Source organism: Synchiropus splendidus, chromosome 2 (assembly GCF_027744825.2).
Source record: "Synchiropus splendidus isolate RoL2022-P1 chromosome 2, RoL_Sspl_1.0, whole genome shotgun sequence".
Classification (NCBI taxonomy): Eukaryota; Metazoa; Chordata; class Actinopteri; order Syngnathiformes; family Callionymidae; genus Synchiropus; species Synchiropus splendidus.
In genome coordinates this window covers 34,915,657-34,941,451 of record NC_071335.1, presented here as the reverse complement: position 1 = coordinate 34,941,451, position 25,795 = coordinate 34,915,657, and the positions used below count along the sequence as shown (strand labels likewise).

The window sequence follows — 25,795 nt, the reverse complement described above, 5'->3', positions numbered from 1 at the left end:
TATGATTGGCTATAAACACCTGTACTTAAAAAAAGGAGACAGGGCTATGAACGCGTTTTAAAGCAACTTTATAATGCACATTTTAACAGTCTGCTCAGTCACTGTGAGGCATTGCCGGAAATCAGCCACAAGAGGGAGCTACTACACAAGCAGATGACTCCTCTGTGAACATTTGCGCCAGCAACAGATGCTTTTCGCACAGACGACTGTGTAAACAGGATATGTGTCAAAGGCACAGCAGCTCTGACCAGCTCATTGGCAGATACGTGCGACAGTCACATTAGAATATCAGCAGATTTTGCAGGGTCCTGGTGAACAGCAGGGACTAAAACATTGAGGAGTCAGTTTTACTATAACCTAAAAAGGGTCAGACAGGAGTCAGCATGCACAGCCTCCCTGGTTGTTCTGGGGCACTTCCTTTAATGCTGTTCCTCTGTGGTTGGCTGGAGTGGCGTCCATGTTGTCCCCATCATTCATCTTCTCACAGATCACATCCACCAGTTTATCAAACACTTGCTTGACGTTGATGTTGTCTTTGGCACTGGCCTCGAAGAACTGGAAGCCTGGAGACAAACACGGTTTAGCCAGCATAAGTACCTATAGTGCAAGCACAACAAAGATGTTTCTATTTTCACTTTCAATCCCGTTGCCTCTGCTCGGCCCCATGTCAGCGTACTAACTGGAATAGAAGCGGTGAGAATACTAAAGCACGATGAATGAAAGCCTGTTAAACATGCGGTGGTGTGAGACTGCAGGCCGTGCTTGCATGCCAGGTGAACGGTAATAACAATGATGACCACTGTTGTCAATAACTGTCTCAGTCAAGTGGCTGACTAATGCGTGAAGAAGTCAGAAGACTTTTTGGTCCCAATATCTGGCATTTAGACGGGTTACGAAAGTCTGATCAAATGACATCCACACAGAGCAAATTCAGAGGTCTTCAGATGATTTTCCTGATGTTCAGTATTCCGTGACTAACCAACCAAGCACTTCATCGACTGCTGCTCTGATACCGCATCAAGCTAAAAGCAAACCAACAAGAACAAAGTGAGCATTTTAGAATAACAAGCAGATATTCTGCCTGTAGGCAAATAAGAGGTTTGGTATCTTTCAATATTCACTGGCTACTTCTAAAAGCTTAAAGGTTTTTTTTCCAAACAGATTTTGCAGGTTACCGCCTCACCCAGGTGCTAATGACGAGCCCCACTGGTTGTGTTTTAGTAGCCATTGTGGTTTGAGGTTTGATGTGAGTTCAAAAGGTCATACACATCTGTGCGGGGAAGCTACTTTGCTAGCCTAGCAAGTAAACTACATGTCGTTCAGCTGCCAGTAGTTTGAACAAACAACCGCTAGAAAAAGTGGCTGCAGCAACTACAGCACATATACTACATGTACATATTCTCTAAGTCCAGTTCAAGACCCGAGGTGACCTTTAAGCCACCTTTAAATCTGGACTCAGAACTCACTTATGTAATATCCTCCAAACTTTCACTTTGTTCTACTTTCATAATCGAGCAAGTCTAAACTTCCTTCATTGTTGTCTGTAAAGATCTGTGTTCAGAACAGTGTTCTAAAAAGTACAATAAAAATAAAGCTTTATTATTATATTATCATCATAGTGGCCGGAGGTTTGCCCATGTGACCACTGCTGTGCAACCTGCCCCATCCTCGGGACACACGCATTCACTGCCTGGCCAAAAAAAAAGTGGCACCAAAAAAGGGTCATACACTCTAATATTTCGTTGGACCGCCTTTAGCTTTGATTACAGCACGCATTCGCTGTGACATTGTTTCAATAAGCTTCTGCACTGTCACAAGACTTATTTCCATCCAGTGTTGCATTAATCTTTCACCAAGATCTTGCAGTGATGATGGTAGAGTCTGACCGCTGTGCAAAGCCTTCTGCAGCACATCCCAAAGATTCTCAACGGGGTTAAAGTCTGGACTCTGTGGTGGCCAATCCATGTGTGAAAATGATGTCTCATGCTCCCTGAACCAGTCTTTCACAATTTGAGCCCGATGAATCCTGGCATTGTCATCTTGGAATATGCCCGTCCCATCAGGGAAGAAAAAATCCATTGATGGAATAACCTGCTCATTCAGTATATTCAGGTAGTCAGCTGACCTCATTCTTTGAGCACATAATGTTGCTGAACCTAGACCTGACCAACTGCAGCAACCCCAGATCCAGGATCCGACTTCTTTTTTGGAAATGCAGTGTATTACACTGGTGTGAGATTTGCCCAATGTCCTCCTCAGGCCACCGCAGTTGGGAGAAATGGTGGTGGACTGAGGGGCACAGCTAACTACATTATAAGTAGTGCACGGGTGTCAGATGCGATTGAAACAAGCAGCACCAGATGATCAACCGATTACAGTCTTCAGGCACCGGACTGATAAAGCGCGTGTGCTCGTTGGGTAAAACCAGTAATAGACAGTAGCTTGCTGATAGGAAACTTCAATGAACACGATTTCAGAAACATAGTTTGTGACGAGTCAAACCCATAGCCAATGTCAATACCCAGACTATGACTGGCTCTAGTCGCAGTCAGTCATTTTTAGGGTGCGTTCCAGTTGTGTTTGGAACTCGGAAATTCCCAGTTACGCCTCCAGGTAAATCACCCGGTGTTGGATTTCCAAGTCGGAATGTCACCCCAGGAAAAGCAACCATTCAAGATGGCTTCCCCAAACATGAACCAGATGTAGAGACATTTTGCAAACGTGTGTCTCCTCATCATCTGTCAGGTTTTCTATGTATCAAGAAGCTGCTTACATCAGAGCAGAATAGCTTTCATACACAGACTGTGACAACTGGAGCTCACTGATCTCAGCTGTGACGTCATTCCCACCTCTGACCTCCCACTACTGAGCTAACCGCAGCATTGTATCAAATCATCAGATTTATTATTGAGAGCGCTGACCTAGCTCTTTAGCAAGTCTCTCAGCTTCTTCGGTGGGAACTTGGCGGTCTTCCTCCAAGTCCAGCTTATTGCCAACCAGTACCACCTGAGCGTTGTCCCATGAATACGTCTTGATCTGCGTGGCCCTGGGAAAATAAAGCACAAATCAATGGCCCCTATATATAGAACGCTGCTGACACAGCACTTGAGCTAGTGTTCCGCCCACAGACCGGCTGCACTGACGTCTCTGCACTCATCACTGCTGACACTATCAATAAGCTAATCAACTTGGGCTCTTTATTTTAATGCCATTTTCAAAAGCACTGTTTCAGTCGATAGACTTTATTAGACGCCTTCTTACTGCAGCACTCGTCAGTAGGAGCACTGAGCCCTACAGTTCAGTCTGAGTTGCCATGAAAACATAAGCGTTTGGTGCTCAAAATATGCTCATCATGCTTTTGTTCCATGACTTTTTATCTCTCCATCACCACACACATGCAGAGGGATATTTATTTAACACTATTCTGGGGTTGTAACAGACTTCAGAGAATAGGACCTTAAACTTGAGCTTGTTACCTTGGCCGAGGCTAGTTCTGTTTCCACACGACAATTGCTGAGTATGTAATAAAATGGCCATCTATGAGGGCTCAGAGTAAAATATATAAAAGCATTTAGCTATGCAACACCGCTGTTAAAGTTTACCATTTTGACTCACCTGAATGAACCATACTATATAGTGTATATAGTGTGAACACAGATCCATATTCGTATCATTAACTCACAGAAAGTCATAAAAAAAGAAAGAAAACTAGGTGCCAAAATTACGGTGCCAAAAAGTACGTACATGCACTCACTACTGAAGTTGTGTCCTGAGGAACACCTACCAGTCCTGAATAGTGCAGAAAGATTCCTGGCTTGTGATGTCATACATGAGCAGGAATCCCATGGCTCCTCTGTAGTAGGCTGTAGTAATGGTTCTGTAGCGCTCCTGGCCTGCAGTGTCCTGCAATCACCACCACCACCACCATCATCATCATCATCATCATCATCTGCTTGCAAAAATAACAATAAAACATCACGGCCAATCGTATAATTGCATGTAAATGTAAAACAGTGAACTAACTGTTGTGCACCATGTGTAGGGAGGATGCACTACATAGGTTGAGGTGGAGGAGGTTGGCTAGCTGTGGCAACTTTTCACTTTGCTTCAACAAGTCAGAGGCTGCTGAAAAGACAGGTTGGAATAGCTCAAGGTTGCGTTTTCAAGGTCGATCAAAGTAAAGCAGAAACCCTGAAAGGGGTAAACAGTGGTGAACCAGTCTAGGCAGCTTCATAAGCAAGTATTGTGCAAGATGAATATTCTTCAAGGCAGTGTATGTATCAGAGCCCTATTATATTTGTTTGGTTTGAAGATGCATTTTCTGATTGAACACAAAAGGCACAGTGGTCCAAGTTCATCATGTTGAATATCAATGGAAGGACTTCATGGGGATCACTGAGGAAAAGTACAGGACCTCAATGTTTGCAATGCTCTTATCAAAGCTGGAAAACTCCCACATCTCCTGAACAAACCCGGTTTAATTAAATCAAGAATCTAAGTCTTGTTGTTTCTCTTCTTCTATTTACTCATCCCCCATGAAGCAATGTATCCAAAAAATGACAATAATAATATCATTTCCAACCTCAATTTAAGCAACAGACAATCTCTCAAATGGAAAATGGAGCCAACCTTCTGTGTGTGCCCAGAGAAAATATTTCACGTGATTTGGTTGTCATGGTTAGAAATCAAATCTGTTGTGTGTCTCAGCTCATAAAACACCTTCCCCTCAGGAAACCCAAGCGTCATAAGGAGCCGGAATTTGTTTGAATCTACTTCCCTTCAAAGGGAATAGGAATGGTTAACTAGTTTTTAAGAGAAGTACTTGCACACACGAGTCATGTGCTGTTTCCTTACACACACACCGCATATAACCAAGGACCCGCTGTGACCTGAAGGAACAGACACTACATGAAGAGGTACATCTGCATGTATTATAAGAATCAGAACAAGCCTTCAGGCTACAGGAATAGCTCAATAACTTGTAACTCATAATGTCCTGATTCGAAACTCTGCGACTGAATCACGGTCTGTGCTGAGAGGGAATACATCACGTTCAAAATAAGATGCATTACTTTGGCTTCACAACACAACAGCATGGGCGTCGCTGCCTTCACACTAACAGTCAGTCATATATCTGTCCTGGCGTCTGCCTGCACAGTAAGCACATTCAGCTCCTGCAGCTCTAGCGCATGCATCTTTCATGAGGCCTGCTGTCTAGGGACGATGTTAAACATCAACTGTCATTAACTTTGCAGCGCGAGAAATTAGTTTGCGCCAGAGCCATGGCAGCCAGCAGCAGCAGGAGAGCGAGGAGGAGTCAGTGTGGAGTAACAATCATTTCTAAAGAGCTTTCGGGTAATTGATCCCGGAGCATTAATAAGGCTATAAAGACGATGACATACACTTGATAAAGAGTTGCTTATCATGTGGGCTGCTCTGATTTTAATTATCAGAGACTGTTATTTTCTCTTAAAATACAAAATTCTTAATATAAAACGTACTCTCTCCTCTGACTATGAATAGAATCAAAGGTTAGCATGAATAAATAAAAAGTATGCTTAATATGGAATTTCTCACGTATGAGTGACAAATATTTTCAATAGCGGTGGGACTCGTTTAAAAAAAATAATCTAGTTAATTGGAGAATTTGTGATTAATTAATCTCAATGAATCACAGTTTAATGGTATAAGAATATTTGCCAGAAGAAGCCACATTTTTCAATTTGAATGAATTTGGTATATTACTGAATCAAATGATGGAGCCATACATACATTTAAACAACAAAATACTGTTTATTTTGCATCAGATTAGCATCAGAATAGCACAATAACTCAGGATGGTGACTATATTAAAGTTTTCACTTTATTTAAACTAAAGCACTTTTAATGTCTTGAAAACATTTGTATAAGAATTTCAATGTTATAGGAATTTCAAGTACATTCAGAGTAGTGGAAACCCTGGCCATTGTGTAGTGAAAAACCTCCCTGAACCAAAGCCAACAGATGCTTTTGTTTGCTTTGGTTCAGGGATTCCTCCATGTTTGTTGTTGTTGTTGTTATCATCCTAGCTGCCACGTGTCTTGACTGACAAAGGTTCCCCGTTGTCTGGAGAGCAAACTGTTAACTTAAATAAAATGATTTTTTGTTGTTGTAATTAATTAATTGCAATAATGTTGCAATTAATTAATCATAATTAATTCATTGAAGTCCAACCACTGATTTTCATACATAACCACCATAAGCACATATGACTCAACTTCCAAGATTTCCAAGACTGAGGGAAATAATAGTAGTAACAATGCATAAACAACAAATACAATGATCCATATCAAACAGATTTCTTTGTCAACAACAAATATATCCAAATTAAACATTGTGCATAACCAACCTGAGATTCACAAACCTCAAACCAGATTTGCTAATCTACACCTGCATTAAAGACGGTGAACATCACAGAGCTCCCATGGGACCTGTGCTTGGAGATTAAAAAGCTGTGCAAGACTGGCACCACATGTGAGGTTCCCTAGCTGGAATACCCAAATCTATCCTTGTGAAGTTGAGTGCAGAGGTTTTGTGGCATCATCCACCACAAACTGCTAAAAGATTCTGGAATCTGTGGACGGAACTGTGGGAAGACCATCAAAGCATTCTGAGACCAGGCAGAAAGAGACACCTAATGGATTGGCAAAAAGCGAGATGAAGCATGCTGGGCTCAAAATGCACACAAAGTAACCATACTTTTATTTCTTCACTGCATTTTTATGTGCAAAGGTGGCTGGCCATGGGCCACACGGTGAGGACTGGCCACCCTGCAGGGGGCTGCCCTTGCTGAGGGGGTGTCGAGTTCAAAAGCTGAACCCTCCAGAGATGCTGGGCCACAAAGCCAGTGAAGTCTGACGCCCACCATTGTTAACTGTTCCATAATGAGCTTCATCTTCCACAAACTCAGCTGAAACCCACAAAGGCCGACTGACCAAGCTCAACGGCAACTTCTGAAATACTTCTTCACCACTCATTAGCACTAAGGACATTAAGTAATGCTGTTGCACATAAAGGAAGTAAGGTTAGAAGAAAGCACTAACAGTTCATGAGAGAATCATGTAAGAGACAGAATGCAGAAGGAACTGTCAACAAATGTCCCGTATAGTGGCTGTAACAGCTTACAGGACAAAAAACTCCTACTCTTAAGCAGCACATTCTGTAAACTTTAGCTAGACATATGCGATGCAAAGCTGCTCTTGTTGCAGGTGAGACTTAATAAATGAATTTAAAAAAAATGCACAATCTATGATTAACTTAGCAGGTCTTGTCAGTAACTCATTCTGAGTGCTCCTCTACATTGTACACTGATCTTGAACTGTTATTTCTTACGCAAATAGCTCTCTTGACCACACAGTCCCCACTGTAACTTTGCTAGCACCTTCCTCCAAAACAAGGCTCCTGCCTGAAGAGTACCCTCAGCCTTGGGTTATGATGTCAGGGTATCATCTTCTCACTTTCTCAGTAGGCCCTGAACGCTGCTAAACTGAGGGAAAACAAATGATCCCAAAGTGTAACCTGTCAGTCAGGTCTCTCTCACCGCAGAGTAGAAGAGGTCAATGGCTGATTTCAGATCCTCTAAAATTAAGGAAATGTGTCACGTTCAATCGGAGCACCCTGAAAATGCTACTGATATTTTTGAAATATCAATAGCATTTTAAATTAATTTAAAAATGCACAATTTATGAGGGAAGTGTTCCAGGTCTGCTTTTATGATAGAGGATTCAAATCTGACATTGCAATTAATTTTGACTAATGTTAGTGTAGTGTAATGATCCTTCATATTTCAGCAGGAGTAGATGGAAAATTATGCATTTATTTTAACCACTTTCATATGTCTCTGTACGTTCTCTTTTAACCCATACTTGTGAGAGTGGAACAATAGAGGCGATAGAACACCCAGTGACTGCACTTTCTACACTTCCATGTTTGATTTTATGACAAGAACTGTAGCTATACATCACACGTGCTGCAGAGATTAATATGTCCATAAAGATTTACGAGTGCATAACTGCTTCATAACAGACATGAAAAAGACTAAACAAGGTTGCTTTTTTTCCACAAAAATTCATAGGGCAAACTTGTTTTCCCACAAGGATTTCAATCAAATCTAATGATGACTTAAATCAACAAAATTGTGTGTGTGTGTGTCTGTGTGTGTGTGCCAAAGTGGTTAAATAGAAGGTTTGTGTGTAAACAAGCGTGGCGCATCACCACAGATTAATTGAGAGCCAACAGCACCAAAGATGAAATCTGGCATGATCAAACGTATTACAACTGAGTGGAAACATCGAAACAAACTAACTCCTGGGGGTGGACATGAACATATTCGCTGTGTTTTTCACCCGAAAGAAACACATAGACTGAAGTCTATATGTATGTTCGCTGAACTCAAGTTGCACATTCCAGCTGGGCATACACAGAGACGGAATGCGGCTGAATGGAGAAATTTACTTATTTCTCACGATTGAACGTGTACACCAATTCAGTACACCTCAAAACTTCCCTGTCTGATTCATTATTTCTCTATAGCTTCATTTCTGGCAGAGTTCCATGTTTTGTTTTTGTTTTTTGGGGGGGCGGTGGCTGCTTTGCCACAGTTTCAAAAAAATCCTGGCAGAAACCCTGTAATATGTACACTAACCAGGGACTTTATAATAAGTTATTTTGGTGACCAAAGAGAAAATAAAGTCTTCATGAAGTCTCAGCATGAGGTTTTAGTTACTTTAGGAAAAAGTTGCAAAGTAAAACAGAAACATTGGATCACCAAACGTAAGCATGGCATGAACAACCTGAGATAAACCAAATGATAAAGAATGAATATAGCTCAGTGGCCTTAAAATGAATAATGTAGAATAATGTTAGAGCATAGTGATCAACTGGTAACATCTAACAGTTCACTGAATCTGAGACAGATTCAGAGTTTCTAAAGACCTTTAACTCACTTCACAGCCAAACCCAAGTGACGTGCTCACCATCAGCACAATGTGACTTCAAATCCCTGGTATGTATTAAATGTTAAAATGAACAACCGCTCTGTTGCAACTCATCTTTTGGAGAGTGCAGCCCTGAACAAGCTCAGACGTCTCACCCTCTTGAAACCAAGCCTCACATCACAATGGTGTTGTTGAGATGGATTTCATAACAATGCAAGTGGCATTTTTGAAAGGTAATGTTCTGAGATGAAAATCTGTAGTGCTCCACTTGGGCTTGTGAGCCGTAATGTATTTAATGTATTCATTAAAGGAAGGATGACATCATCATCATCTCTGCTCTTAAACACCCTTTTGAAAGCCTAAATTAAACACTTGATTGGTGCTCACCCAGATCTGAAGCTTCACTCGCTTGTTGTTCCTGTGGATGGTCTTCACTTTAAAGTCGATGCCGACGGTGCTGACAAAGGCCGACGTGAAGGAGTCGTCTGCAAAGCGGAATAGGAAGGACGTCTTTCCCACACTGCTGTTTCCGATGATCAGCAACTTGAACATGTAGTCAAAGTTCTGGTCAGCTGCGTCCTGCTCCGGACTGCTCTGTGGATCTTTAGCTAATGCCATCTGCAGACATGACACAAAAAGAGAGAAGAGTTTCTGAATAGTCATCCTCATCGCCGATAACCGTTGTGACCCAGTGTGACCCGTAGGTTATGTGAGGAGGGGACAGTCTACATACATACATGACGCAACACCACACCCACGCCATTTTTACAGCGTAAAACCAAGTGTATTGCCTCGACAAGATCTCCATACCATGCCTCTTATCATCCTGCGAGTGTCCTGAAGATTTACCAGCTATGCATCTGCCGTATTGGCGATTGAGAGAAGTGGCCTGATCCTGTGAACACTAACCAGCATCACATTTGTTGGAGGCTGGTTAGCAGAGGAGTTATTTCAGAAGTGCCCCATCCGTCTCCTCTGTGGCTCAGCGCTGTCATGAATCACAGCCAGGCCACGCTGCAAGCCTGCCCCTCCCTCCATCACTCAGCCACAACTCTTAAGTGTCCATTTCTCACATCACGGGCTGCTCAGAGCGGTGGGTGAGGAGCAATTGAGGCTCGACTCTGTATGCCATTCCTCATCCATCAGGACACTTATCTAGCCATGCACATTCCCACTTTAATGAACAATCAAAGCGCGCGCACCACACACACACACACACACATATATATATATATCCATTAATTTCCACTTTCAAACTCCTCCGGCCACATCCCCACACCACCTCCCTCTCCATTAGGAGAGCAATGGAAGCACACGCAGACGGCTGGGAACACATAAGCAGTTCATACTTACATACACGAACAGCCGGCGTGCTGCCGCACATCACACGCGCATGCGCGTCACACGTTCATTAACAAGACTTTTTCTTACTACACAGCAGCAGCATTTGATTTGAAAATTCTCGCGTCTTCCAAGCAGCTTTAGAATGGTCACATGACGTTTAAGCGCTAGTTGAAGCCACGTTTGTCGTCAAAGACACGAAGCGTTGCTATTTACTACTAATTGTTAATTAGTCACCCTGTTGCGCCACCTTAAGCTAACTTTCAACGGCAATAAACACACGCTTCCTTCAGGTTTACCTCGGAAACAGCTGGTCCCGACGACTCAAAGACACCTTCCCCGACCGGGCAGATCCGTGTGGTGCAGTCGGTCAGCGGGCTCACGGAGCTGCACACTTGGCGGCGAGCGTTTGATCCTGGGACGTCCGTCACCGCACTAGTCAACAAGTCAAGCGAGCGGCCGAACATCACACTTCCTACCAAGCTTCAAAATAAAATCTGCGTGGCTTTACCACCACCACCACCACCAGTTGAAGTCACTGTAGATTACGATAATAAAGATGTGCTTCATGTGACTGTGACTCTGCGAAACAAAAAAACAAGAATAATTTACCAATATATAAAAAATGTAAAGTAAAAAAATTACAACGTAAATCAAACGAGTGACTGTTAAATTTAAACATCAGGATTCTCCCTCACCGAAGACTTTCACCCTTATGTTTATTATGAAATATCGTTTGGACACGAAAGATTGATGGAACAATGACATGACTGCCATCTAATCACATGCTGTCTTATTATTCACAACTATAGTTAAGAAACATTCAATTTGCGTGAGCAATAGATACACTTCCTGTCCGGAATGAGCGTCTGAGTGAAAGTTGAGGCTGCTGCACTCTGAATGTACATCCGGTTTTCTTGGTTTGGCGCATAAACGCCAAAAAAATGAATGAATAATTAATGTCATTTTGAGTGTGCAATTCGGTAGTTGATTTTATTCAACCAATTGCGCCATCTGACCTTCCATGCTTTTACTTTGAAGGCTAACCATTTCCATATCAATGATTTATTTTTCCTCCCCATTCATTGGCACGACAGACAACCTTTGCTGGATTTGCACACGTGCAGTCATTGGTGACACATCCAAACTCATGATCACCCAAAACAGTGACTTATTCACTGGGGATAAACTATAACATCTGATTATTTCAGTGTGACAAAACAATTCACCACACCAAGCTTATTTTCTGTATGAATATTTAAAGTCAGTGACCTTGACCAATAAACATTGGTCTGCTTCACTGAAGCTGAAGAGGAGAACAGTAATACCAACAGTCTCTTTAATGCAGAATGACTAATTGTTAATTCTACGGACCTCTTGGTGTCTTGTCATGTTCCTGCCTGTTTTAAATCATCCACTATTATTACTGTTTACAAGGAAGCCAGGATCATAGGACTGAATGACTACAGACTGGTGGCACTGACGTTTGTGGTTCTATCACACCTTAAATCCATCTCTGCTCCCCTCCGGGACTCAGTGCAGTTTGCCGACAGAGCCAACAGATCTGTGGACGATGCAGTAAACCAGGCCCTTCATTTAATTCTGGAGCATCTGGACTCCCCAGGAACCTATGCCAGAATCCAGCTTATGGACTTCAACTCTGCTTTTAGCACAATTCCCCCAGGTCTGCTTGAAGACAAGCCTCGCCAGCTCAACGTGCCTGACTCCCTCTGCAGGTGAATTACAGACTTCCTGACCAGCCTGAGTCAGCATGTGCGGCTGGTGACGACTGTCTTAAACACTCCGACCCTCAACCTCGGGTCTCTTCAGGGCTCTTCTCCCTGTACACCTACTGCTGCACCTCCAGCCACCAGTCCGTGAAGTAGATCAAGTTTGCGGATGACACCACCATCATCGGGCTCATCTCAGATGGAGATGGACTGTTTGTTCTCTGGCAGGAGGTGACGGTCGATCCAGACCAGAACCTCCCGTCACAGGAACAGCTTCTTTCTCTCGGCCGTCAGAGTGATGAATTTGTGATCAGCCTTTGTTGTTTGTGGGTTATTAATTTATTAGTTGTTTCTGTTTATTTATTCTTTTTTAAATTATTATTATGATTATTACTATTATTATGGTGGTTTGCTCTCTCCAGGTTGGTGGAGAGTTCTTGCCCCAAGTGGTGGAGTTTAAGTATCTCGGGGTCTTGTTCTCGAGTGAGGGAAAAGGGGAGCGTGAGATTGATAGACGGGTTGGTGCAGCAGCAGCAGTGATGCGGTCGCTGTATCGGACCGTCGTGGTGAAGAGGGAGCTGAGTCACAAGACGAAGCTCTCGATTTACCGATCGATCTACGTTCCCACCCTCACCTATGGTCACGAGCTTTGGGTAATGACCGAAAGGATGAGATCGCGGATACAAGCGGCTGAGATGAGTTTCCTCCGCAGGGTGGCTGGGCGCACCCTTAGAGATAGGGTGAGGAGTTCGGTCATCCGGGAGGAGCTCGGGGTGGAGCCGCTGCTCCTCCACATCGAGAGGAACCAGCTGAGGTGGCTCGGGCATCTGATCAGGATGCCCCCTGGACGCCTCCCTGGGGAGGTGTTCCGGGCATGTCCTACCGGGAGGAGACCCCGGGGAAGACCCAGGACTCGCTGGAGAGATTATGTCTCCGGTCTGGCCTGGGAACGCCTCGGGATCCCCCAGGAGGAGCTGGAGGAGGTTTGTGCGGACCGGGAAGTTTGGGCTTCCCTGCTCCGAATGCTGCAGTAGAAGAAGGTGAAGGTGAAGGTGACTATTATTATGTTTTTGACTGCACGTTTTACAAAGCACTTTCCTATTAGGTGGCATCCCCACTGACCATGGCAATGAATCTAATTCTCTTATATGTAAAATTTGGATTAATATTGCGAAAAAGTGATTGAAAATAGCACTTTTATTGGAGTCTGGTCTCTGAGAGTGCAGAACATGAGACAAATCTTGGGTCCTTTACTAAACACACCCAGTCAAACAGTTAAAATATGAAGACAACAGTACAGTCTAATCAAATGCACAGGTGCAACTGAACAGACCTAAAACAATTCTTGTTTCTACTAGCATCACAATGTCATGCTCTGGAAGCTCCAAATAAACACCTGGGAGTCATCACTGGGAGTCTTGGCACACCTGATCAGTGGCCGGTCATGTTGGGAGGTTCACCAAGAGCTGAGGGGTAAGAGTGAAGCGGATCGTTGCACTCCCACAGCCTCTGGAACTCCCTGATGAAGGGCTTGACCAAGTCGGGTTCCTCTGTGACCAGAACGTTCTCCATGTTGCATTGCACTGCTGTCAGTGTCCAGTTGAGGGAGCCAGTGATGAGCTGCAGGCCATCAACAATGGCAAATTTGTGGTGCATGTACACAGAACCGTAGTCGTTGCGCACCCTGATTCCTACAGAGATAAGACAGAATATCAGTGAAAAGAAGATGGCTTAAAGAGAAAAATTCTCGACTTTGGAATAACAGCTACAATAGTTGTTGTTTATATACACACCAAGTGACAGAGAGCATCAGCTTTATGAAGAGTAAGAGTGGGCCTTCACTTTGTAAGAAACCAGCTCTTTAAAGGAGATTGGAAACAGTGCGAACCATGGGAAAACTGATGTAGGGATGAACAGGATTAAAGAAATACACAGTTTAGTATTAACACAAATAAATGACAAAACATACAGTTTAAAAAACATAGTGCAATAGCCTTGTTAGGAAAGACAGACGTGTATTCAAAAGCTACATTAATGGCCCCCTGACTATGAAACACACTTTTTCTTAAGCGCGATCAACCTCATTCATATGCTCAACACATATTCCTAAACAACTCTACAAACTGTAGAAATATTTGATCACCAAACTGGACTAGTCAGACCAACAACTGCAAACTCAGCTCGGGCTGTTTGGTGTCTGCAATTTTAAGATGAAAGAATTCTGCAGGACAGCGACAAAATGTGAGACAATATGGGGGCAAAAAAAGGGCCAAGTTTCCTGAGGCTTGCAATATTGATGCACACTCACACACACACAGAAACACTTTGCCTAATTAAATCAGCAGCCCTCCTTGCCAATCTCTTACTTACTTAATTCTTGCTTAACAATATAGCTAATTTTGTAGATGCAGATGACTGAGGCAGAAACTGAAAGACGAGGTCAGGAACAAAATTTTGCTGCACATTGGGGCAGCTGCCGTGACTCATGCCGGATCTGTCATAACAGACATGAACTCTCAAAATCAAAGGTTTTGTCTAAATATGGAGCATGTGAAATACTTAACTCTCTTCTGAATAACTCATCCGCATAGTGGGCTTTTGTTTTTGAAAATGAGGGTGTAGGGTGGCTTTCTGTTCCTCACTTGAGCAGGTACTAACATGCAAAAGTATATATAAATGAATACAGAAAGATGCAAGAATCAATGAGGAAGAAGTTCCTGGAAATGAAGGCTGAGACAGACAGTCTCTTCCCTGCAAAGATTAGAGTTGAGGTCCATGGTAAAGAGGACCAGAACCAAAATCCAGACGCAGCATTCCAGGCTCACCGGTGCCTTGCCAATGGAAACTGAGGAAGAGGGAGACTATGACTGAAACCCAAGTTGAAAAGTGAAGGACAAAGAAGTGAAACGCATCATCACCATTTGCTTTTACTGACTGAAACCCAAGTTGAAAAGTGAAGGACAATGAAGTGAAATGCATCATCACCATTTGCTTTTACTGTCTCTACCAATCATTACTTAACTTTACTTATGGGACTCATTGAGACTCATCAACTTCATTAAGAAAAATGGGAAATGAAAAAGGAGGCGGGAGTGATAACAAATATTCTTCTCTCTGCCTCTTTCCAATCCTGCAGATCAAGTTGAGATGAAAGAGTTGTTGGGAGTGTGATGCGGGACTGAAATAACAATGTGGCTCGATCTAGTAAAATAGGGTCAAAGTCTGGGAGTTTATTGTATACGTACAAAAACAACTTGCCTGGAGGGGTTACCGCTGAGCAGCATTTACAATGTCATAAATGTACTTCTCAAAGTTCAGAAATTCTCACGGAAGTCCAGTGACTTATGATGATGTAGCAACTATGCATTGTGCAGCACAAGAAGCTAGTATTTTACACAAGTCAGAAAAGCTAGAAGTGACAGCTGTTTCAGTAGCCGTGGTGTCCTTACCTGCCTTACAAAGCACACCGATCTGGGAGCCTGTGATGGCAGTGTAGTCCTTGTCAGTGAGGACTCGGATGGTCACTTTTCTTTTGTGCAGTGCAAGCACAGCTCTGCACAGGTCCATGTTGGAAAAGGCGAAAACACACAAGTCCAGAGAGGACGACGCAGAGAGGATGTAGCGGAGGAGTCGAGAGAAAGATGTCTCCACACCGTGAGGTAAGGGACACAAACAAGGTCTGGAAAAAACAGGATGTAAAACATTTATTGTTATCGTACTAAACTCACTTTGAATTTTTCACTTACTGATATACAGTAAATGTGCATTGTATCGTAATAAAAAGCTGCCGTACAACCGAGTACACAATAAACTGAGTATACTACAGGTACGATTTACTTACTGGGGTAAATCTGGGTTGAAGATGTGCTCCACACAAGCCAACTCAGAGGGGAAGAAGATGACTTCATTCCGAACTTTTTTGGTCCACAGACGGTGAATCAACACAAGCAGCCTCACTGAGAGGACCACAACACCAAGTCCAACCACCTTAATCTTCCACATCGCTGTCACCTATCCCCAGCAACGGACAAAATACAACGTTAGAGTGTGTTTTGAACTTCAGATTTTACTGACTAGCTAACATAGATTTCATATTTGGCCTGAAAAATAAAAAACAATCACGACATTGTTACCAAAACCGTGGATTATTCCATTTTAAGTCCAATTTACACCCGTTTTCTGTTATATTACAGTGGTTGTTTTATGTTGTCAAAGACAAGTCATTTTGACAACTTTGATAACTTCAAAATATGTTAAACACTACTGAACAATTGGTTTGAAATTTGAATCGTCAAATCTCATTTGATGAATTACCACAAGTACAGCGATGAAAAACGAAATTTCTGTGATTCATTCTCTACTCAGTCGATGAATAACTAAAGACATGAACCATCACTGGTCAATTTCGTCACTGAAAGTGAACGTATTTCAGAGGCACTAGTCACCATGTCAACCGAACAAACGGTGGAAAGTAGCTCGACAAAAAATGATACTCAAGTTGAAAACCAAATTAAGGTGCAATATGAGTGACTGAAGGTTACTTTTCAAAGCATTTTGCATCGTTATGCGAATAAAGCAGGCGCAATTTTATGAGCCAACCTGTGCTGATTCTGTCGCCACCACGCGGGAGTGTGTTCTCCCAGCGCTATGTCGTCATTTCAAATCCCTTTGATTGGCATATGTCTAAACCAATAATCGATTGCGCGACGAACCACGCTGCCCAATCATTTAGCTGGAACTGTCGGCCTACCGGGCTTAACTGAAGCCACTTCCGTATTGCTTCAACGTGTTTTTCGACCACGGAAGGTAAACATGACTTGTTTTTACTTTGAAACAAGCTAAAACCCACAGATCGTTCCAATTACCCAATGTATTTCACCCAGAGCGTCGTGTGTATCTGGCTACACATCGGTTTATGCATCTTTGGTGTTTGGTGTCTTTGAATTTAACGGCTCAAAACATGCTAACTCGAGCGGCTAACTCAAAAGTGCTTTGCTAATTGAGCAGTCCAAACAGAAGATCTAGCTTTTGTGTTCTGCTGCGGATCTCGTCTTACTGACTGTTGTTTACATGTGCAGAGTTTGATCAAGTTCTGTGGAAATGGGTCGCCGAAAGTCCAAAAGAAAGCCTCCGCCGAAGAAGAAGATGACTGGGGACCTGGACTCCCAGTTTACGTGTCCTTTCTGTAACCACGAGAAGTCATGCGACGTCAAAATGTAATCCAGCACCCCGAGCAGTCGCTCTTTTGACTCGCATCTAACTCCTGTCTTTCTTCTTGCAACAGGGAAAGAAGTAGAAACACGGGTATTATCTCCTGCACGGTCTGTTTGGAGGAGTTTCAGACGCCCATCACATGTATCCTTCTGTGTTCTTAGATACATAAAGACCTCACTTCAGGTGCTGACTGGCTTATTGTTGTGGAAGGAAGGTAGATGGATGAAGTTGAAGCAGAACAATATCTTAATTTAAACAACTGTCAATGGGTGAGAAAAGGATAATTCGGCTATTTGCCTATGTACTTGTATATGATTTGTAAGACATCTATCGCACAGTTGAGACACAGTAGTATTGTCCAGTCTGCGTCTCCTGAAGTGTTCCATCATGCACTGAGGGTTCAGCGGTCTGTTGTGGGAACTTGCTCACTCCATTTCTGTCCTTGTCAATGGTCCTGTTACCCCAGTAGACCAGTTCCTGCAGCCTGAGGTGACTCAGGAAAAACAAGAGTTTAAGCGATCAAACTGTTAAAAAGTGTGACTTAAGTTGATGCCCTAACACAATCTGTATTAACCTTTTAATTCCACAGTAGAGGAAATATTTAACAGTTACACATCAACAAGATATACAATTATTTTCTGACTGCAAAATATGTAAAGCAAAAAAAAAAAAAAAAAAAAAATCCCCCCCGCATAAAAGTCACCTGAGGAAAAAAAGAGTGCTGTCAGCAGTGTTCTTTCCTCTGTGTCTCTGTCTACGCACATGAATATTTAAGCGAATGTACAATCAACGTAATCGTATTACTTCCTTAATCTATTGTTCCCCAGATCTGTCAGAGCCTGTGGACGTCTACAGTGATTGGATAGATGCCTGCGAGTCAGCCAATCAGTAGCTTGCATGTCTCTGACAGCAATAGAAGCGGTGGTCACCCCAAAGTTGAAGTGAGACATTAATAGCCAGCTCAGGAGAGGACGGCTGCTGAATGGTCGGGTCTCCTGAGATGAGGAGTCGGATGGACAACACAATGTCTGAAGAAAAGCTGCTGCTGCCGCCCTTGTTTCCTAAAGTGTTCTCTAGACATTATTTCAACATTAGCTGTATTGCATCATTTGTAGTGACTTATTATGATTTATGCATAAGCGTGGATGCTTTTGTGTGAATTTTTTTTTTTTTAATTTTATTTTATAGGTGTTGTTAAATCGAATAATGTACAGTACACACAGGGTTGTAACTTTCTGATGAGGTTGGTCTTTATTCAGTGCATCCTGATGTGTGGTACCTAATTTGACCTGTAAAAAAAAAAAACGATGCCTCTGCATTTTAATTGGTGTTAGTTTCTTTTGTTGTGCGGTTGTTCCAACACATGGTCCTGGTTTGGATGAATTGATGAAGTTGATTCTTGAATTGGAAGCAGAAACGATGAATGTTTGAATGCAATGGCAACCTATTAATTTGACCTTTTCTTAAAAAAAAATAAAAAAAAAAACAGCCAGGAATGCCTCGGTGTCTCTGTTTTTTCTGTTAGATTTCTCTTCAATACCGATATTATTAAAAAAAAATCTTAAACTTTAATATCATTTGAGAAATTGCTTGCTGGGAAGTGCTTATCATCAGTTTCCCTTTTGATTCAGCTCCACTTACCATATGAAGAGAAGTTACAAGGCAATCCATTTCATGAAATTGTCAGGCTGTTAATATACTGTAAGACAGGACAGTAAATCAAGCAAGCTCACCCTTCTTATTCATGAAGCGAGGGCTTGGAATGATTTGGTTTTCTGGCTGGTGAAAAGATGTTTACCTTAACTAGAGTGATTCTTTTAGATGGAAAATGATGCAACATTATTTCCCTGTAATCTTATTTGGTTTGATTAAATTTCCCTTTAAAGGGTTCATGGTCGGAGGCAAGCATTCTTCCTCTGTTTCAGACTATAACTATATGTACCATACGATTCAAAACATTTGTGAGCAAGGTCTCCTACTTGTGCGATCTGCATTCAGAAGTGAAAGAAGCAGCAAGAAAACACAGCTACAGCCAGAAAACGGTTACAAGGCCGTGCAACACTCAAAATTCAAGGTAAAATGTATTCCGTCATGGCATCTGTGACCACAGCACATGTTTCAGGAGTCCAGTTCCCATTCAGGGCGGCGGCGGCCACAGGATGCAGCAGATCACAAATGAAAGAAGACGCAGCAGGCAGAGTGATAATAAATGAGATGTGGAGTGGCTGCCGTGACTCCCCAACTAGGAAGAGTGTGTGTGCACACAGCAATGAACGCTGCGTTGTGTTTGGTGATGGACCCCAGCTGGAGAGGTATTGGCGACGCCTTACGAAACGCTGTAGGATGATTACAGAGGAGCATGATTGCTACTTAGTCCCTTTCTCCTGCCGCCCCTTTCTCCTCCACATCCAAGCATATTAGCCTCCCTCCTCCCCTATTCAGAACGTGAGGTCAAGTGTCATTGTGTCTCTGTTGTCAAGGCTGCCAATCATCCACTCTGTGAGTGCGCGGCAACTGTTGCCAGGGAAACAGCCATTCGGTTGCTAGGCACCTGGAGCAGCGCTCACAATAGTCATTATGTAGCTTCGAACACGCACAAATGCACGAAACAAAATCACCAGTTAAGGTTCAATCAACAGGTTAAACATGTCAAACGAAAATCCAGGTTCACTTTTGATCACGGCTTGAATAACTGCACACAACGCGGCTCACGCCGGTGGCAAAACTCAAATTGAACATGAAGCCGCTTTGATAGACGTTTATGTATTCGCCGGTCCACTTGTGTAAGGTGTTGAAAATTCAGCAGGTTTTGCTGATCGCAGGACATATTTGATACGTTTAAATTATTGCTAACGGTTGTAAATAAGAGATGTAAATGCTTGGTCAGCTAGATATTAGCATTTGGCTTTGCAAATGCACATTTGATAAATGGAACTTGCATTATTTATCGCCTGTGTGATTGTACTTCTAACTAAGCACTTTTCCTTTTTTCATTTGGTTCTGTTTCCCTCCAGGAATGCTCTTCTCAATAAGATAAACAAGAAGCTGTCATACATGAACCACAAATGGCACTTGTTGATATATATTTAATACATTTAACACATCACCATTTCAATCAGTTATGAGTGTTGCTCCTGTTATGAACAACTCTGAAGACAAATGACTGTCTGCACTTGTTCTGGCTCTTTAAAAAAGCACAGCCTGTATCAAACAGAACAGACAAAACGTTTTGGAATCATACACAAACTAAAGCTCAAGTGAAGCTGCAATGTTTTGATGAGACTGAGAATGCACACGGTGACAACCAAGTCCATACATGAACATCTTGCCTCATGCCACAGCTTTAAATCAAGACTTTAAATAGACTTTTCATCCATCCCTTCTTTCAGCTAGAGCCAATGGAAACCTAGTGACGACCATGATGTGTTTGTGAAGAACACTTGACTCTAATAATCAATGGTGAAACCAGTTATTCATTATTATTAGTGGTGGGACAACAACAACAAAACAAAAAAAAGCAATTTAATTTAACAGTTAGCTCTCCAGGCAACAGGGAACCTTTGTAAGTGCAGGAGTTCCTGGTCCACTGATCACACTGATCACAAGACACGTGGCAGCTAGGATGATAACAACAACAACAAACATGGAGGAATCCCTGAACAAAAGCAAACAAAAGCATCTGTTTGCTTTTGTTCAGGGAGGTTTTTCACTACACAATGGCCAGGGTTTCCACTACTCTGAATGTATTTGAAATTCTTATAAAAGTGAAATTGTTATCCAAATATTTTCTAGACATTAACAGAGCTTTATTTTAAATAAGGTGATATAAAAACTTGAATATAGACACCATGGTGAGTCATTGTGCTATTGTCAAACCGATGCAGAATAAACAATATTTGGTTGTTTAAATGTATGTATGGGTCCATCATTTGATTCAGTAATATACCAAATTCATTCAAATTGAAAAATGTGGCTTCTTGAGGCAAATATACTTATCACATTAAACTGCGATTAATTGAGATTAATTCATCACACATTCTCTCATTAACTACATTATTTTTTAATCGAATCCCACCCCTACTTTTTATATATATTTTTTTAATTCTTATTGACAGTTTCACCTTTAAAAATCAAGCAGAAGAAAAACCAATCTGGTGAGAACAAACCAGTTTAGCCCTCAGTTTTGTAATAAATTGGAAAGAAGTTGTTGATAAAATCTGCTTTCATTTCAAAAGGTTGTGAAAGATTTCCTGGAACCAGAGTGTCCTCTGAGCTGCCCAGCTTTCCTCGAGATCTAAAAGACACGCATCAAGTGATAAGATTACGGGCTCAGTTGAGACTAGGGCCGACTGACAAGGGTTTGTGATCAGGAGGGGTTGGAATTAACATTGTGTTAATCTCCCTGAACTAATGCCCAGGTGGGGACGGAGCTTAGTGGCAGGGTGCATGTCCGCCCAGCTGGCAGCACCACTGCAGGAGAGCATGAATCCAGCTTGTGAAAGCAAATTCATTTTCTCCACAGGTGTCAACACCGGCTGATCAAAAGCTTTTCAGGGCACCTGGTTCTGGTTTGCGGCAAATTAGTCCAAGAACGCCTCTGACTGAACCAAAAAAATCCATTAAAAGTCTCCGTCTTCAAGACGCTTGTCCTGTCTGTGACCGCTGCGTAATGTTTCCGTCTAATCCAGTGGTGTGAAAAATGCTCTTCACCTGACTGGATTCAAAGCAGCAGTGTATTTCTCAAACCTACGGATCAGGAGGGACATCCCGCTCACAAATAAGTCAAATCCTTTTAGTCGTTGAACTTCTAGTGTGATAGAAAAGCTGATGAAGCCATGGTGAGATACAAGATCTGACTCAAGTGGTCAGTGTTTTGTGTGAACTGGGTGGAGATTCACTGTTCATTCTCATTCTCACTTGCACATGTAGGTGACAGTGCTGGACTGAGGTCATGTGTGTGACACGTGTGTCAGGTGTGGAGCGATGACCAACCAACCAGGTGTGCTGCCTCCATGAGACCCACAGGACGATGGAGGACTAGACAAAGTGAAGAAGCTACCAAAGACTTCACTGTTGCAGTGAATAAACACAAACTGGATTTTTTCTAGTGTTTTGTTGAAAACAATTTTGCAAGGTGAATGTTACATGTTGACACAACAAAGAAACATTGTCAAACGAATCAACATATTGGTGATTCAGAACACGAATTTCATGAGTAGAGTTAAAAACTTTGTGGTTGTGGGGCATCTGTTCTTTTTATTAACTCCACAATGAAGTGTCTAATTCAAATTTGATGCAAAAATGTCATACAAAAATTGCCCCGCCCTCTCAGCCGTCCATGGTCACCTCCTCCATCATCCTCAGATGCAACCTCCACACACACACACCTCAGCGTTGTACACATTTGGGTGGTGATCTTGGCGGAGTAAGTCACATTGATAACTCTGTTGGAGCTCAGACAAGTTGTGCCAAGTGTCTTATTCACCTCAGAGGATAAATGCTCTGTGTAATACAGCTGCATGTTTATTTTGTCTTGACAAGATTCTGATCTTAAAACACTAGCAGCAGGTCAACAGCCAGTTCAACCTGCGTGTGGCTCTTGTATAGTGTTTGTTATGGTTAGCTACTGTAACACTGCTGGCAGTAGGCTGCTCAGGGGCACATCAGCCAGTGTTGCAGTCGAGAGCACCTAACCCGAGACTCAGACCAAGACCAAGTCCTAGACCAAGACTTTGAGGCCAACTCAAGACCCAGACCAGACAAATTACAAGTTTGGTCTAGTTACAACATTTCAGTTCATTTTTTATGTTGGGAAAAAAAGCATGTTTCTTGTACAGCAAGTGTGAGTCTACTTGCAAGCAGACTTTAGCTTCGGTACTCAGTGTTGATCTTGGTCACGACCCCCTCATTGCTCTCAGTTAGCTAGTCTCGACTACCCCACAAACATCCCCATAAACACATCCAGGAGGTTTGGAAGCGGTGGCCCCTCAGAATGGAAGCGGTGATACAGTTCAGTGCAGACGAGGCGTCCACTCGACTACGCGTATTCTCAAGCAATAACATCCACATCTGTATTATCAACCCAAGAATACCCGTGGTCGAGATTGGAGCAGAGGCCCTCCTCCTGCTGCCGCTGCGCTTCCCCTTGTAATTATTCTCTTTTCTTTCCGCTCGCATCTCTTCAGCTCCCGCCTTTGGATGGTAAGAAGGAGGTCTGTGTGGAGGAAATTCTTAAAGGACAACACCTAGGATGAGAGGGAGACCAAAGAGACTATTCATCGACACTGCAGCACCTTTCAAAGGTTATAACACACACCGCATGCAACTCACATCTTCAGCGTATTGTTCGACTAATAACCTGATGGCAAGCTTTACACAATGGACACAAACTCTCGCTCTCCCGACTATTCTTTTCCCCCAGATTTAACTGCCAGCAGTCAGTCCCTTCGCTCCGCAAGGTATCAAGCAACCATTTATCTCGGCGTGGAGGGACAGGGCAGCTTCAGCTATTAACAAAAAAGGTGTCACAGTTTGTTACAGGCCGTTGAATGGAGGCACAGATTACCAAACAGATGTTTGCTCTTTTTTTTTTTTTTTTTTAACTCCAGCTTAGAATGTAACTTCCCTGCTTTTCTCTCAAGCTGTTTCTTCCCGAGCAATTCTCACTCCTCCTCAGTCTGTACGATAGATGATAAATCCTCACTGCCCACATATGCCAATTAACGCCGGAGCTGTCAGTCAATAGCAGGGAGTGAAGCGAGAGCGTCATTGGGGGCTTGGTTAGGGGTTACATCAGCACAACAGACAGCTTCCTCTAGTAGCACAAACATGACTCTGCCATCTATTTCAGGGCTTTACATGCAAATGATCAATTTCTTTGTTAAGATGTGCATCTGTACAAGAACAGATCCACCAAACTGCACAACTTTGGATGGATATTTTGGTAGTGCATCTTTCTTTCAAACAGTCATAGTCTCCTGTCTGGAGCTCCAGGGTTAGGGTTATCCACTAAAGCCTCCCCCGTGCCGGATGCGCCGAGGGCGAGGGTCGAGGATCATAAAGCGCCCAGTGAAGCCTTTTGGCTCAGCTCATGACATGATACTGTGTATTCCTCAATGAAGATGCATTGAGGGACCTGAAAAACTCATTTTCTGTCTTTCCCTCACTAGTGACCCAGACCCTGACACCCACATTTTGGGTTATAACTGCGTCGCCAGTTAACCTCCAAGCGGCGAATATATGAAAAACATGACTTTTGTTTTTCACTTTATCACCTTCCTTTTCAGTTTGCACACTATATTTGTGACATTTCAATTAATGTAATTTAAAAATATTTTAAAATTGAAAATATTCTTAAGTTTCCCCATTGATCCTGGTTCTAGTTCTATTGTGTGCTCATGTCTTTTTCTTTATTTAATATGACTGTTTTTCTATTACATTTCTAAATGCTTAGGTCACGGGGGTGTGGCCTGTCCCTCAGTCTTCTGTGATTATGGCAACATATTTGTATTTTGCTGCTGTCTTTTGCAGTTATTTTGAATTATTTAAGGAGAAAAGAATGCATATGAACAAAAATCAATTACCAAAGCATCGTCTTGGATGCCAAGTGAGACAGAGAACAAAACAGGGTGATTGATGATCATTTTTTGGTTTGGAATTCATCACATGGCAGTTGCGTCCCCTCACCTCCGCCACATCTGCTGTCTACTCCGCTGGCTTTTTGAGAAAGTGCAGATAGAATCCATCACGTTTCGATGACTTTGACACTCAGCTCCCATATTTCCTTCCCTCCTCTAGTGCTCTTGTGCACCGTCCATGTCTGGGGTTGATGATGAGGGTGATGACAACTGGAGAGGGTGTGTGTTCTCCTCGCACTGGGAGCTGTGAAGAGACGAAATGTCAGAGAAGTGGAGTAAAAATACACTTTGCTGCAGATTTCCAGATGTGTCTCCTTGCCCTGATAGATGACTTCCTGCATGTCCACGGGGCTGTGGTTCCCACTGAGGGGTAGTGATTGTGCATACAAGACATTAGCCGGCAACATAATGAGGATAAAATGAGTCTGAGGTTTCAATGAAATCATCCCATTAGCAGGCTGCAGATCTGCGTCCAACAAGTGCCATCACTGCGTCCGTTCATCCACTCCCGGATTACTCTTTTCAGCGTCTATTGCCTTTATTAAAGAGATTATTTCGTCTTAATAAGCATAAAATTAAATAATTTTTCAGCGCTGGGAGTCATGTAAAGATTTGTGCATCAGTTAGACTATAACTCCCTCATTCTCCACTTCTAAATAACGTGATGTAAAAAGTGTTGTTACTTTTTACACTCCCCTTATACAGCTGTTGAAATAGCATCATGAACATAGGCGGCACTTCAGCTGTCTTCCCCATGTCAAATGAGATGTCACCGCACGCTATAATTACCTCCGGTGCATTGCCTATGAACTATTTATAACACAAATTAGCTCATTTCAATTCCATCTTAATTGTTGTTTAATTGTATCTTCTCTTCCACTTTGCGGCTGGAATGATG

At 42.6% G+C, this 25,795-nt stretch overlaps 3 protein-coding genes across 3 annotated transcripts; 1 reads left to right on the top strand and 2 right to left on the bottom strand.

Annotated features, from left to right (window-relative positions):
* Window positions 1-10: 10 nt before the first annotated feature.
* Window positions 11-10,749, bottom strand: LOC128753757 (ras-related protein Rab-3D-like). Its single transcript, XM_053855817.1, has 5 exons — window positions 10,616-10,749; window positions 9,363-9,593; window positions 3,785-3,903; window positions 2,922-3,046; window positions 11-563 (listed from the first exon to the last, which is right to left on the bottom strand). Exons 2-5 carry the CDS (start codon window positions 9,591-9,593, stop codon window positions 379-381), a joined length of 660 nt encoding a protein of 219 aa, XP_053711792.1. The 5' UTR covers window positions 10,616-10,749; the 3' UTR covers window positions 11-378.
* A 2,503-nt stretch (window positions 10,750-13,252) lies between these two features.
* Window positions 13,253-16,696, bottom strand: LOC128753569 (mitochondrial cardiolipin hydrolase-like; the record flags this gene model as incomplete). Its single annotated transcript, XM_053855351.1, has 4 exons — window positions 13,253-13,737; window positions 15,496-15,725; window positions 15,888-16,057; window positions 16,646-16,696. Coding segments are annotated over 4 exons (711 nt in total), but the record flags the coding sequence as incomplete, so codon positions are not given.
* A 108-nt stretch (window positions 16,697-16,804) lies between these two features.
* LOC128754379 (transcription elongation factor 1 homolog) lies at window positions 16,805-18,761 on the top strand. Its single transcript, XM_053856953.1, has 4 exons — window positions 16,805-16,852; window positions 17,125-17,262; window positions 17,331-17,401; window positions 18,088-18,761. Exons 2-4 carry the CDS (start codon window positions 17,147-17,149, stop codon window positions 18,150-18,152), a joined length of 252 nt encoding a protein of 83 aa, XP_053712928.1. The 5' UTR covers window positions 16,805-16,852; window positions 17,125-17,146; the 3' UTR covers window positions 18,153-18,761.
* The last annotated feature ends 7,034 nt before the right edge of the window (window positions 18,762-25,795 follow it).

What these genes read in the sequence shown, in the direction of transcription:
- LOC128753757 (XM_053855817.1), bottom strand. Translation starts at nt 9,593, where the DNA reads ATGGCATTAGCTAAAGATCCACAGAGCAGTCCGGAGCAGGACGCAGCT. An exon ending in GAGTGAAGCTTCAGATCTGG is followed by an intron (nt 3,904 to 9,362) that starts GTGAGCACCAAT and finishes TGGTGATTGCAG; the next exon opens with GACACTGCAGGCCAGGAGCG. An exon ending in GAGACTTGCTAAAGAGCTAG is followed by an intron (nt 564 to 2,921) that starts GTCAGCGCTCTC and finishes GTTTGTCTCCAG; the next exon opens with GCTTCCAGTTCTTCGAGGCC.
- LOC128754379 (XM_053856953.1), top strand. Translation starts at nt 17,147, where the DNA reads ATGGGTCGCCGAAAGTCCAAAAGAAAGCCTCCGCCGAAGAAGAAGATG. An exon ending in AAGTCATGCGACGTCAAAAT is followed by an intron (nt 17,263 to 17,330) that starts GTAATCCAGCAC and finishes TTCTTGCAACAG; the next exon opens with GGAAAGAAGTAGAAACACGG. An exon ending in GTTTCAGACGCCCATCACAT is followed by an intron (nt 17,402 to 18,087) that starts GTATCCTTCTGT and finishes ATTGTTCCCCAG; the next exon opens with ATCTGTCAGAGCCTGTGGAC.